This window comes from Psammomys obesus, unplaced genomic scaffold (assembly GCF_907164565.1).
Source record: "Psammomys obesus unplaced genomic scaffold, mPsaObe1.curated_primary_1811, whole genome shotgun sequence".
In the NCBI taxonomy this organism is placed as follows: Eukaryota; Metazoa; Chordata; class Mammalia; order Rodentia; family Muridae; genus Psammomys; species Psammomys obesus.
In genome coordinates, this window is record NW_026596415.1 from 267,059 (window position 1) to 280,221 (window position 13,163).

At 43.0% G+C, this 13,163-nt stretch overlaps 1 protein-coding gene across 4 annotated transcripts in view; it reads left to right on the forward strand.

Annotated features, from left to right (window-relative positions):
- Myh11 (myosin heavy chain 11) overlaps positions 1-13,163 on the forward strand; it is a 101,223-nt gene that overhangs the window by 52,004 nt on the left and 36,056 nt on the right. For all 4 annotated transcript variants that reach the window (XM_055597684.1, XM_055597685.1, XM_055597686.1 and 1 more), the window contains 6 exons: positions 1,492-1,635; positions 5,952-6,047; positions 8,016-8,134; positions 8,881-9,033; positions 9,869-10,042; positions 11,674-11,847. In XM_055597684.1, coding sequence (XP_055453659.1) covers positions 1,492-1,635; positions 5,952-6,047; positions 8,016-8,134; positions 8,881-9,033; positions 9,869-10,042; positions 11,674-11,847 — 860 coding nt within the window. The remainder of the gene's footprint in view (positions 1-1,491; positions 1,636-5,951; positions 6,048-8,015; positions 8,135-8,880; positions 9,034-9,868; positions 10,043-11,673; positions 11,848-13,163) is intronic.

A 13,163-nucleotide genomic window follows, 5' to 3' on the forward strand; every position in this document is an offset into this window, starting at 1 on the left:
TCGAGGCTAGCCTGGTCTACAAAGCAAGTCCAGGATAGCTAAGACTACACAATGAAATCCTGTCTGGGGGGGGCGGGGAAGAGCACCTCTCTACTAGTCTTCCCTGGCCTATGTACTATAGCAACTCTCTCCCCAAGGCCACATTCAATTAAGACAGAGTTACATAGTTGCATGCAATGAGGAGCAGCTAGAAACTCTGCTGAGGGTCTAATGACCCTCCCCATCCCTCCATGAGAAGATATAAACAGTCAACAAGCCCAGCTGGAATGATCCTTTTGCAGGAGGACATAGCTGAACTCCCAGGTTGTGGTTGCTTAGCTCCAGAGTACACTCGCTTCCAACAGTCTCATTCTGTAGACCAGACTGGCCTTTAACAAGATTCCTTGCCCTGGCCTTCAGGATACTGAGTCTATAGGTTGGTACAGGCATGTGCCAACAAGCCTGACACAAACAAGTTTTATTAGACATAATAATATAAAATAAGGGATTGGCAAATTGTTTCACTAAGGGGTCAGATCATACTGTTTTTGTTACAGTATGATTACTATTTCAGCTGATTACTATTACAGTGGGAGAGATCACAAGGAAATGGAGGCAGCCTAGTTCCAATAAAACTTTATTTACAAAGGCAACCAGTGGGCCAGATTTGTTAACCTCTAATAAAAGGCCTGTCTTCTGATTTAACTAGAAATAGTTAGAAGAAAAAGAAGGGTGAAAGCTGAGTCTTTATGTACCATAGCAGGAAATCAGTATGTTAACACCTAAATTTGATGTCCTGCAATATTCTTGTTATATACAGGGCAGTACATAATATACTATTTAGGATATGTAAATCTTTTATTGTCTTAGCTTACTTTCTATTGCTTTAGATGGTGATTTATTTATTTATCATGGACTTGTTAGATGTTTATATCTTCTTTTTCCAGGAAAGTGAGAGGCTCTTTAAGCAGTACTACATACAATAAAACTACAAATATGTTTATATTTTTAGTTTTGTAGTTATTTATTTTTAAAATAAAAATTTTTAATGTATGTGCATGTGTGATTTTGAATATAAATATAATACACATGTGTTGGTGTATGTCTATGATCCTAGCAGTGAGAAGGCAGTCAATACCAGCCTGAGCTACATAGTAAGAACCTGTTTCTAAACAACAAAAACACTCTGTATGTGTGTGTAAGTAAAAAGAGATGCTCTTACTCTTTAACCTTGTTCCTCACTGAGTTGAAGCAAACCCATGTTAAAGGCCATGGTTGAGCAGTGGAGATGAGGCTGGATTTTAGACCCTGGCACAGTACACAACCTGCACCACTATATGAGACCAGCACTGGTAGGATTCTGTACATGATGACATATGGGAAGAGTTTTAACTGCCAAACCTTGAGAAAGGGAGAGAAATGACGATGGCCCAGACTATTGCAGGGACCCTGTGTCACACTGAAGGTAGAAAGAAGTATGTCCCCTTGCTCATTCACTTTCCTTTCTTTTAGGTGACCTGCTTTTGGAGAGCTTCAACAGCTACACATTTTTATCCAATGGCTTTGTGCCCATACCAGCTGCACAAGATGATGAGATGTTCCAGGAGACGCTGGAGGCCATGTCCATCATGGGCTTCAGTGAAGAAGAACAGCTAGGTGAGTTTCATAATCTGTACCTAGTTGACTGGATTTGAGGTTCTGGGGGATTCCCTACTAGCCCTCATCTGGTAAGGATGGAAGGCTACTCTCTGAGTTCCCTACCTCTTGAGAGGAGGTAGAGAGAAAGAAAACAAAGAGAAGAAAAGTGAAACCTGTCATATGTGCCTTATTAGGCAAGTGGCTGAAGTATAAAGCTCTTTTGATTGCACCTGACCCAAACTGGCTTAAGAAAAAAAAAAGTGATTAATGCTGTTAATTACTTCTGCTTCACTGATGACACACTGACAGGAACAAGTTAAGAGCGGGAGGATTTATCTTGGCTCACGGTCTTTGAGGGTCTTGGTCTACCATGGAGGGAAGGCATGGTGGATCTGTTCAAACCATGGTAGTGGGAATGTGTAGCAGAGATCCTTAAATCACAGCAGGCAGGAAGCAGAGTGGGAAGGACTAATCCCTACTCCTAAAGGCTCTCCAAATAGCACAATAAATTTGGGACCATGAGCTGGAAAGATGGAGGATGGCTCAAAATCAAACCATAGTAACTCCTGAATTGGAAGACTCAGACAATACTAGTTGCAGGTTCAGTAGTATCTAGGGACTCAGAATTTCTTTAAAAGCTGGTTTCTGCTTCTCCATTGTTTTTTTGTTTTCAAGATTTATTTATTATTTATAAAATGTTCTGACTGCATGTACACCTACACACCAGCAGAGGGCACCAGATCTCATTATAGATGGTTGTGAGCCACCATGTGATTGCTGGGAATTGAGCTCATGACCTCTGGAAGAGCAGACAGTGTTCTTAATCTCTGAGCCATCTCTCCAGCCCCTGGTTCTCTATTGTTTAACAGGAAGGTCCCTATATAGGCCTATATAGTTTTCTTGACAGCAATGCAATTGTATCCCAGTATCCCAGTTCTTATAGACTTAGGGTTTGTGGCCAAAGTGTAGAGGGGCTCTCTGTTATAGCCCCAAATAGTGGCATCTCACTAGCTTGAGTTGATGGGCCTAGGTAGCATGTGCATTCCTTGGCTGCCTATTAGTTAGGACCATGGGACAAGGAAGTATGGATGCTAAGAGCAGCCTCTTGAGGCTGACATATTAGACCTCTATAAGGTGGCACAGTGTCTGTGGGGCTCTTCCTAGAAATTCAGCTTTGTTGATAAACTGATGTTGACCAATATCATTCCACAACTGGATGTGAAACCCTCTTGGCCCCTGTTGGCATCCATGCTGTGACTCCAGAAACACTGTTCCTTCTGGTGTGGACCAGCTCTAGCATTCAGAGTTAATTGGGGCAAGACTGTGGTAAACTGGCCTCCCTTCTACACCATCAGGGGTCCCAGAAATATCCACTTGCTACAGTGAGGCCACAGGATGAGCTGGTGCCCATAGGATAACCTATGGACTAGAAAAAATAAAATAAAGGTTCTAGGACAGAGTTGACAGATGGGTAGTGTTGTGGCATTTGACCAACCCCATCAACAGCCAAGGCCATGAACATCTAATGCATCTTCTTGTGGACAAGGGTCAGTTTGGTTCCTAATTCAGTTTTAAGAAAACACAAAAAAGATTAAGTTATAGACTGGGTCCGAGCCATGTGCTTCTTGTTTTCCCCTTAAGACACCAATGTAGTTTATTCAAATATTCAATGTAGTTTATTCAAATAGTGAGAGAAAGAAGGAAAACAGGAATAAACTGGAATAGCTTATAAAAGTTTGATTGATAAAAGTTGTTATTGTCTGTCCCTGTAAAAGGGGGCAGATGGGGCCATTTAAATTGTCTTTTGGAAAAACAAAAGACTGCAAAAAACAAAACAAAAAAAAAAATGACTGCTGTATAAATGCTCACAGGAGAGAAAAAGAGAAGCTAGTAGGAAACAAAACAAGACTTTTAGCTTTTTGAGGCAGGTCTCAAGTTGCCCAGGATAGCCCAGAATTCCTTCTGTTGCTGAAGATGATCTTGAACACCTGAGTGTTTCCTCCTGAGTGTTGGGATTACAGGCGTGTGTTACCACATCTGCTTCATGTGGTACAAGCCCAGGGCTTCCTGCAGGCTAGGCAAGCCCTCTACCAATGGCTATGTCCACTGTGATCTCCTCCCTACCAGCCCCCTGTGCTGGGGATGGAGCCTAAGTCTTGCATTATGTCAGACAAACATTTTTGGTACACTATTTAATGGCACCCCTGAGTGATTGATTTCAGTTTGTAGACAAGGAAACTGAGTCAGAGAAGTGAAAAGGTTTGTGCTGGGACTCACTCTTGGGGACCTTGCTTTGTCTGACTTCTTGAATAATTTATGTCAGGGACAAGATGGGAAGCAAAGCTAAATGGCCAGGCACTCAGGAGGCTGAGGCAGAAGGGTTATTGTGAGTTTGAGGCCAGCCTGAGCTACATAGTATGCTTGAGTAGACAGGTCTCAGAGACAGAAAAACAAACAAACAAATCATGCATAAAGGCACATACCTTTAATCTCAGCTTTAATCTCAGCACTAGAGAGGCAGAGCCAGAACAATCTCTGTGAGTTCCAGGCCAGCCAGGGCTACATGAAAGATACTGTCTAAAACAAAACCAAGCAAGCAAATAACCCAATAAGTAAAATGAAATATAATAAAAATAAAAAGTATAATAAACAAAGCCTTAATGCAGGCTCTTGCCTACTGTTAATAAACAATGCAGTGCTCACCCTGAGATGCTGGTCCTCAGCTCTGTTCTGGTACTCTCAAATGTTCCTTTTAGCCACACAGAGCATACCTTAAACCCAGCCCTGCCTGGGATCTGATAATACTGTCCATTTTCCTGATTAATTGTTATAGTGATTAGATTTTTGGCAGGTGCAGCTGATTTTTTGTTTTTGTTTTTGTTAAGATGACTTTTAACTTAGGATAGTTTTCTACAAAAGATAAACTTGAGGAAAAAGAATAAAAAAAGAAAAACAACGTAAAGCAGATCCAGATGTGGTGATACACCTTTAATCCCAGCACTTGGGAGGCAGAGGCAGGCAGATCTCTGAATTTGAGGTTAGTGTGGTCTACAGAGAGAGTTTAAAGACATCCAGAGATTTACAGAAAAGCTATGTTTTGGAAAAAAGAAAAAAATGAAAAGAATTTTTAAAGGAAAAAATTAAGTCAGTGATGGAACAGATAGGACACAGATGAGACAAGGTTTACCATGCTTTGCCTTCTATGGTGGTATGTGACTATAAACATAGCACCTGGGAGGATGAGGCAGGAGGATGGAGTTTAAAGTCAGCTTGAGCTAAGCATCAGTGAGATATATCTGAAAGTAGAAAAATGTGTAAACCTATGCCCTAAAGACATTAACGTAAGTCCGTAGTTCCAGCTCTAGAGGTTGTCACTGCTGCCATCTACTGGTGAGTTCTGGGGGTGCTGCTAAATATTCCTTGGGTGCCCAGGTCTGCCCAAGAATTTCTGTTCACCCTCGCTCTGCAGGCACTTTGGCAATACCTAGCTTAGACTTGTACTTTTGAGAACCATGAAGCCAGCACATTTTAGTTTACTAAGTTCCTTTTGTGGGTGTAGTACAAAAGAGAACACCCTTAGCAATGCCCTGTCTGTAGCAGCTTCACAGTGGAGAGGAACCAGTGGTGGTGGGGATTAGTTAACAACTGAATCTTCCTCCTCCTGACTGTGTCTGGGCATTACAGTCTGAGGACACTGCTGTGAGAGACCTAAAACCCTTGGGGAACAAAGAAAGATGGAATTTCTAGGCTTTGTTCTTGGTGACTAGTTCTACAGTTCACGTAGGACAACTGTCGACACTGATACGTTACACATCTTCTACCCACCAGACCTTGTCTTCACTTTTTACCCACCCATCTTTATCCATCCTCTATCCATCCACTCATTCACTCTATTCATTCATCTTTAATCCATTCAGCTCCATTCATATATCCATTCTCTATCCATTTATCTATGTATATGTCAATCCTTCATCATCTTCCACCCACCTTACCACCTATATCACTCCTCCATCCATCTATACATCTATTTATTCTTCTATCCATAAGAGTCAGTGAGTTACATTTGGTCCACGGCTAAAGCTTTCAAGTCTCTGCTGCATAGAGAAATGAGGTTTTTAGTAGCTTCCTGGAAGTACTCAGCTCTCACATCCAGGCATCTTCCCCTGCAAGCCAGGGAGTCAGGCAATTTGGCCCTTGTCAAGATGAAAGAACTGAGAACTTAGTCTACAGAGAGATGGCACTGGTTGACTCTGGGTGTCCAGTGATGATTAGATTGCCAGCCTTCAAAATATTGGGTTGTTACTATCTAATCCACTCTTCTCTCCCTACTTCAGCCATCTTGAAGGTGGTATCATCTGTCCTTCAGCTTGGAAACATTGTCTTCAAGAAGGAACGGAACACAGACCAGGCATCCATGCCTGATAATACAGGTACTTGTTGCTTGTCGCAGTGGTGATAGCTTCAGGAATGGGATGGCAGGTCCTACTCAGGCACTGGTGATGTTCCCCTTATCTATGGCTGCACATGGCAGTCATTTGTGTTCTAAAAGTACAAGATAACACAAGGAGGGAGTTTGAGAGAAAAAGGCCATCTTATTATAACATACTGTTATAATTATGTTATTTATCGTTACTTTATTAATAGTATTTTTTTTTAGACAAGACCTCACTGTGTAGCACAGACTGGCCTGGAACTCCAGGTTCTCCTCCAAGTGCTAGGATGGCCTCTACCATGCTGGCTGCCTGACTTATTACTAATAACTGTTGTTAGCTCCTTTCGATGCCTCCTGTGGAAGTTAAACTTTTATCAGAGGTGTGTCTATATAGGAATGCCCCAGCATGCACAGGGCTGGTACCATTTGTAGTCCTAGCCATTCACTCAGGCTTTGGGCATGTTCCCCATGGCTATGGGGCCTTTCTTCTGTCACTGCCTCTTTCTTCAAGTGTTTCATGGCTGCATATCCTACAGTACAAAGTCAGAAGCCTAGTGTTTCTGGGACAGTGACATTCCCCCTCTGGCGCTAGTGGCACCTATTTGCTGGCATAGCTAAAATGCTTTTTTTTTTTCCTCACAAAGCTGCTCAGAAAGTTTGCCAGATGGACCCTCATGGGTCATCTCTTCTGAACCTTCTTCTTTATTGAATAAGCATTTCCTAAGCAATTTCACTCTGCCATGACTTAGGACACATCAGAAAAAAGTCAGAGAGGCCCTTCTTATGGTACACAGTCTTGTTGAGGAGCTAGGTCTTGAGTTTTCTGCAGATAAAACACAGGTGACTCAACTGACCCTAGATTTCAGGTAATCCATACACTTTCCATCATAAGAATATTACAGGGGACAGGAGAGATGGCTCAGAGGTTAAGAGCTCTTGCTGCTCTTCAAGAGGACCCAAGTGTGAGTCTCAGCACCTACATCAGGAATCTCACAACTACCTGTAACCTCAGCTCTAGGGTATTCATCATTCTTTTCTCCACCCACATGCATGTATGCCTACACACACACACACACACACACACACACACACACACACACACTTAAATAAAAATAAGACATTTAAAAAGATATTCTACTATCTAAAAAGAGATTCTACTATTTATTTGTCTGAAATTCATATTTAATTCAGAACCCTGGTTCACCTCCTCTGGGTTTTCCACCACTAATTCTGGCTATCTTTCTTGAAAATACTCAACATTTTGTGCTTTTGAGAAGATCCCCTTGCTCCTATCATTCTTGGTGGCAGCTGAATATCAGCTTTCTAGTTTTAGGACCACCAGAGACTATATGTTGTACTGCTTTACAGCACCACAGAGACCACCCTATTGAGCATATATTGTATATTACCCTCCACAAATGTGGCATGTAAAAAGGATCCAATTCCCTAACAGAATCCAGAGAGATAGATGAACAAATAGCTTGTGAAGCAATTGAGGGACCCTAAACTTCATGTACTATCTGCTGGGCATGTGTACATGCACAGACACACCACCACCACCAAGCCACAGAGAGATAGGCAAATCTTGATGTGTAGGAAGCAGCTGTGTTTTTGTGTTTTTGAAAGTAAGTTTTTAATTGCATAAATACACATAAGCCACATGACCAGAATAGACATTTATGAATACATTTTAGTTTTCTTTCTTTTGCAGTTGTTTTTATTTGTTTGCCTTTTGTTTTGTGAGGCAGGGTCCCACATAGCTCATGCAGGACTCAAACTCTCTGTGTGGACAGAGGTGAGCTTGCCCTTCTGATGCTCCTCCCTCCATCCCTCAAGTGCACCACCTCATAGGAGTGCTACTACTTTTTTAAAGGGAAATAAACAGTATAGATGACAGTGATATCCCCCTCTGGTGCTAGTGGCACCAATTTGCTGGCATAGCTAAAATACTTTTTTTCTCACATAGCTGCTCAGAAAGTGTGCCACCTTGTGGGGATTAACGTGACAGATTTCACCAGAGCCATCCTGACCCCACGTATCAAAGTTGGACGGGATGTGGTACAGAAAGCTCAGACCAAAGAACAGGTAATGATGCTGTGGCTGCTTATGCTGCAAGCCTTTCATTCATTTTCCCAACTATCCACCTGTCACCCACCTACATGTTCATCCATCCTAGCTCTCTACTCACCCATCCATTATCCACCCAATCATTCACCATCTACCTGTCCATCCAACCACTCATCGAGCTAATGACCATCCATTTGTAATCCACCATCTACCCACCCATCCATCCACTGATCAGCCAGCCCAACCACCCTTCCATTTACCCATTACGCACCCCTCTGCAAATCCATTCATCTATCAGCCCTTCATCTACCGCCCCTACCCATCCATCCACTCAATACTCAACCATCCATCAATCCACTCACCAGCCCACCCAACCATCCATTTACACATCAACCACCCCCTACCAATCCACTTATCTATTAGCCTACCATTTCTCTACCCGCCCATCTGTCCATTCACCCCTATACCCTTCATCCATCCAATACTGAAATATTTGCAGTCCTATGTCAACTTTTGAGGACACTGCTAACCAAAAGTAGAGTCCTTCACCCATCACTGACCTTAGAGACCTGGCCTGTGGAAATGTCTGTGTATATTTTCAGGAAGCGAACAGACAGCCTCTAACTGATTATTGAAGGGAACAAGCTCGACAGGATTCTCATGGATGGTATTTTTATTATCCATCCAGTCATTTGTTAAGTCTGACCACTCTTGGTGCCACTTTCCTGATGGTAGTACCTGTGTTTCCTTCATTGCCCCTGCAGGCTGACTTTGCCATCGAAGCCTTAGCCAAGGCCACCTACGAGCGCCTTTTCCGATGGATTCTCAGCCGTGTGAATAAAGCCTTAGACAAGACCCATCGGCAGGGGGCATCCTTCCTGGGCATTCTGGATATTGCTGGATTTGAGATCTTTGAGGTATATCCATGATCTTGGTCATCTGGGATATGGCTTTGAGACATTGTTGTTTTGGAGAAAGGCATAGATAAGTCCTACAGTAGGAAGCTATCTGGTTAAGGTTATGCTTGAGTATATGAGAAATATAAATCCACTATGCATTGGCTTGTGTTGGTCAGCAAAGCTAGATGCAGTAGGCCAGACTTACCTGCTTTGTTTTCTACCACATTGGTTCCATCTGCAACAGCTCTTCCCTCATGGTGCCAATAGAGTGCCAGAGCTCCAGATTGCCACTTAGCAATCTTAGAAACAAGCATTTCATTTCTAAGAGCATCGATCCAGATCTTGAAGTATAAGTTGTATTGGTTCCTGCTCTCTTAAGTTGAGCCAGTGGGTCATCTCCAAGCCAAGCATCGAGCTCAAGATGTTACCATATTTCATGTAGTGTATGAAGAGTGCCTGAGTCCCACTCCCATGAGTTGGAGATAATTTCTCAGAGAAAGAGATTGATAGATGTATCAAAGAGGTCTACTGTGGGATCACCCTGTCTTTTGAGCCTTGGTTTCCCTGCATGTGGAATGGTGATAAGAGTGTGTCTTATATGGTTAGTCCATCTATATATAGATCGTGCGAAGGTAGAAGAGGCAAGTGCCCTGTGGTATGGGTGTCGGTCTGTTTTGCTAGTCTTATTGTACTTTACACAGTCTTAGTTGAGGCTTGCACCTCTCTGGGTGCTGAGGTGGAAGGAAGGGCTTTTTAGGGAGCCATGTCCAGGCTATGGGGTTGCTTGCAGCTGAACTCCCTGCCTTATGATCTCACCCAGCTCAGCTGTCCCCTACCCCATGTGTATGTGCAGGTAAACTCCTTTGAGCAACTGTGCATCAACTACACCAATGAGAAGCTGCAGCAGCTGTTCAACCACACCATGTTCATCCTGGAGCAGGAAGAATACCAAAGAGAGGGCATTGAGTGGAACTTCATCGACTTTGGCCTGGACCTGCAGCCTTGTATTGAGCTGATTGAGCGGCCAGTAAGGGGATGGCACTGTGCATATGTGGCCCATTTGTACACATCTGGTTGGAGCATGTTTTCCATGTGGACAGTGTCTCTGGGCAAGTCCTGGAAGACTGTAAATGAAGTCCTTAGGAACGAGGTCCTGCTTTCTGTTGATCTATGTTTTTAATCAAAGTTTTTGATTGTTTTTGTTTTTTTATACCACCCCTCCCTCTTTTGAGTGAACTCACTAGCAACTCAGTATGTAGACAAGATTAGCCTCAAACCCTAAGAGTCTCTCTGCCTCAGCCTTGTAAGTGTTAAGATTAGTCATTCTGGTCCTCAGCAAAATAATTATTTTAGTAATTCTTGGCTTGCAACCCAGGACTTTGCTCACACTAGGCAAATGCTCTTTCACTTTAAAGTTTAAAGATGGTTTTATTAGCTCATATATATATATATATGTTTTTTGAGGTAGGGTCTCATTATAGCCCAGGCTGGCCTCAGCTTTCCTATTCTAAGATTAGGATATACACCACCATAATGCAATTCCCCAAGGTTTTCTCTTCCTCTCTTCTGCACATTCATTTCCAAAGAGTCTGTGCTTTGTCTACTGATGTATCCCAAACTTCTAAAGCTATAGCAGGTGAACAGTCACTGTGTGCTGGGCCTCTTCTTTTAAAGTTGAGCTATAACTATGAGCAAGATTGTCATGGACCCTTACCGCCTGGAAGAGCTGGTGGTGAAACCAAACTGACACTCCTGGAAAGGCACTATGGAGGACAATTAAGAAATGAGATGGAATTCTCAAAGCGGAGATAGTTCTCACAGGGTGAATGATACATTCTGACACCTTAATTTAGGCCTTCTCAGACACAGGAAAAGCTTTGCTGAGAGGGATACTGGGTAAATTTATAAGGAAGCAAAGCAACAGACTCATTTGAAATTCTTGTGTGACCTTAACTGAATATAGTGGCTTACACCTATAATCCTACCACCCAGGAAGCTGAGGCAGGAGAATTGCTGCAGGTTTGGGTCTAGTGTTGACTGAAGAGTGAACAGCCTGGGATATAGTGTCTCAAAGCCTGTCTGAGAGCCTGAGAGGCTGTGTCTCAAACAAAACAATAAAAGAAAAACAGATGGGGATATAGCTCAGACTATAGAGGGCTTGCCTAGCTGGCTCTAGGCCCTGAATTCCATTCTCACTCAAGGTGAGAGAGGGGAATGCAATCTTTACAATGTTTGTGTATTGCCCAGCCTGAGTAGCCATAAGATTTGTGCTCTGTTAGTTCTTGCTTTCAATCTCTCAGGCTCTCTATTGACTGAAGGGTAATGATTTAATAGATTTGAGGGTGGAGGAAAGAGGACATGGATTTACCTTTGACATAAGCAAAAATGCAGTAGCAGTGCCAGGAGGAGTCCTGTGTATGACCTCTCTCTTTTTGAAGGGGAAAATAATTTTTGAAATAGGGTCTCACAGCTCAGCCTGGCCTTGAACTTGTTTATAGCTGAACTTAGCACTGAACTGATCCTCCACTTCCCCCACACCAAGACTCCAGTCCTGTGCCATCACACCTGGCTGCGTGTGTAGAATCTGGATGGATGGCTTTTCATTGTCAGACTGGGGTCCTTCTGCCTGGTGGTGACTTTTCTTTCCTGTGTCCCCAGAACAACCCTCCGGGTGTGCTAGCCCTGCTGGATGAAGAATGCTGGTTCCCCAAAGCTACGGACAAGTCTTTTGTGGAGAAGCTGTGTTCAGAGCAGGGCAATCACCCCAAATTTCAAAAGCCTAAGCAGCTAAAGGACAAAACAGAGTTCTCCATCATCCACTATGCTGGGAAGGTACTGATCAAGAGTCCCAAAGTTACCTGGGTGGATGTTCACAGCAAGGGTGCTCTGGCAATGGCTGCACCCTGCACAGACTTGTAGCAAGTCAGTTTCCAGTTAGGGACTCTGTATAACTTATCTAAGTGTCTGTTAGGAGCGAGAGTGAGCATCTCTGATGTATGTCAACTGTACTGATCAGACTGTTCTTCTCTGTGAAGACTCCAAATACTGCTTGCTCCATGTCAAGTCTAACAAGCAAGGTTTCTGGAGGGAGGGGACCAATAGATTCACAGGACCCCTGTACTTCATCTGGGGGAATCCATGATAGCTGATATCTTCATCATTGTCACATGGTCATCATCAGCATCTTGGATATTAGTGTGTCCTGAATAGCATAGAAAAGCTACAGCTAGCCTCTGCTGGCACTGCACACACACGGCAAACAGACACACGAAGGCATAACAGCCATGCTTACAAAATAAGTAAATACTTTAAAAAGAGAAGTTATAGCTTGTTCTGACTTATAGAATTCTTTTATTCACCCATCTTCTTTTCACAGTGAATCATGAGAACAGACAGTACCACATCCAACAAAGGATTGGTAGACTTCAGATCAAAGACCACATCTGGCCTATTTCTTGTTTCTATCAATATAGTTTTATTGGAACATAGTCAGGCTCATTTGTTTTCATAAGATCTATGGTTTCTTTGGTGTTATAAGAGCGGAGGTGAGACATTGTGACAGATTGGATAGCCCACCAGGCAGAACATATTCACACTCTGGCCTCTTTACCAAAGTTTCTTGTCTCCTGCTTTATACTCAGTGGAGCTTATGTCTCTTTAAGCATATCCTGGTAACATTTTTTCCAGGCTCCTACATGTTTTTTTCCAGTCTTCTCACAGATCAGGACTTGTCACCACCATAACAACCCACATCCCATCATAACCCAACAGAGCTGTATTGTCAGTTCACTCTGTGTTGTGGTCACAGTCATTAACATTGGGCATTTTAAGCAAGTCAGGAATTTCAAGAGGCCTCAGTGTCCTTTTCTACATATCCATGTATCAAAGTCTCCAGCTAACAGGCTAGTGCTCAGCGGCAGAGCACTTGCCTTCTGTGAAGGTTAGTCTCAAGCTTTCAGCCATCTGGGAGGGAGTCTCAACAGAGGAATTACCTAGGTCAGGTTGGCCTGTGGGCATGTTAGGAAGGGGATAGTTGTATTTATTATTAATTAAGGTGCAAAGACCTACCTTGAATGTTGGTGGCACTACCTCATGGGTGACAGGGAGAAAACATGAAACAGAAGCAAGCAGCATGGGCACTTTGTTTC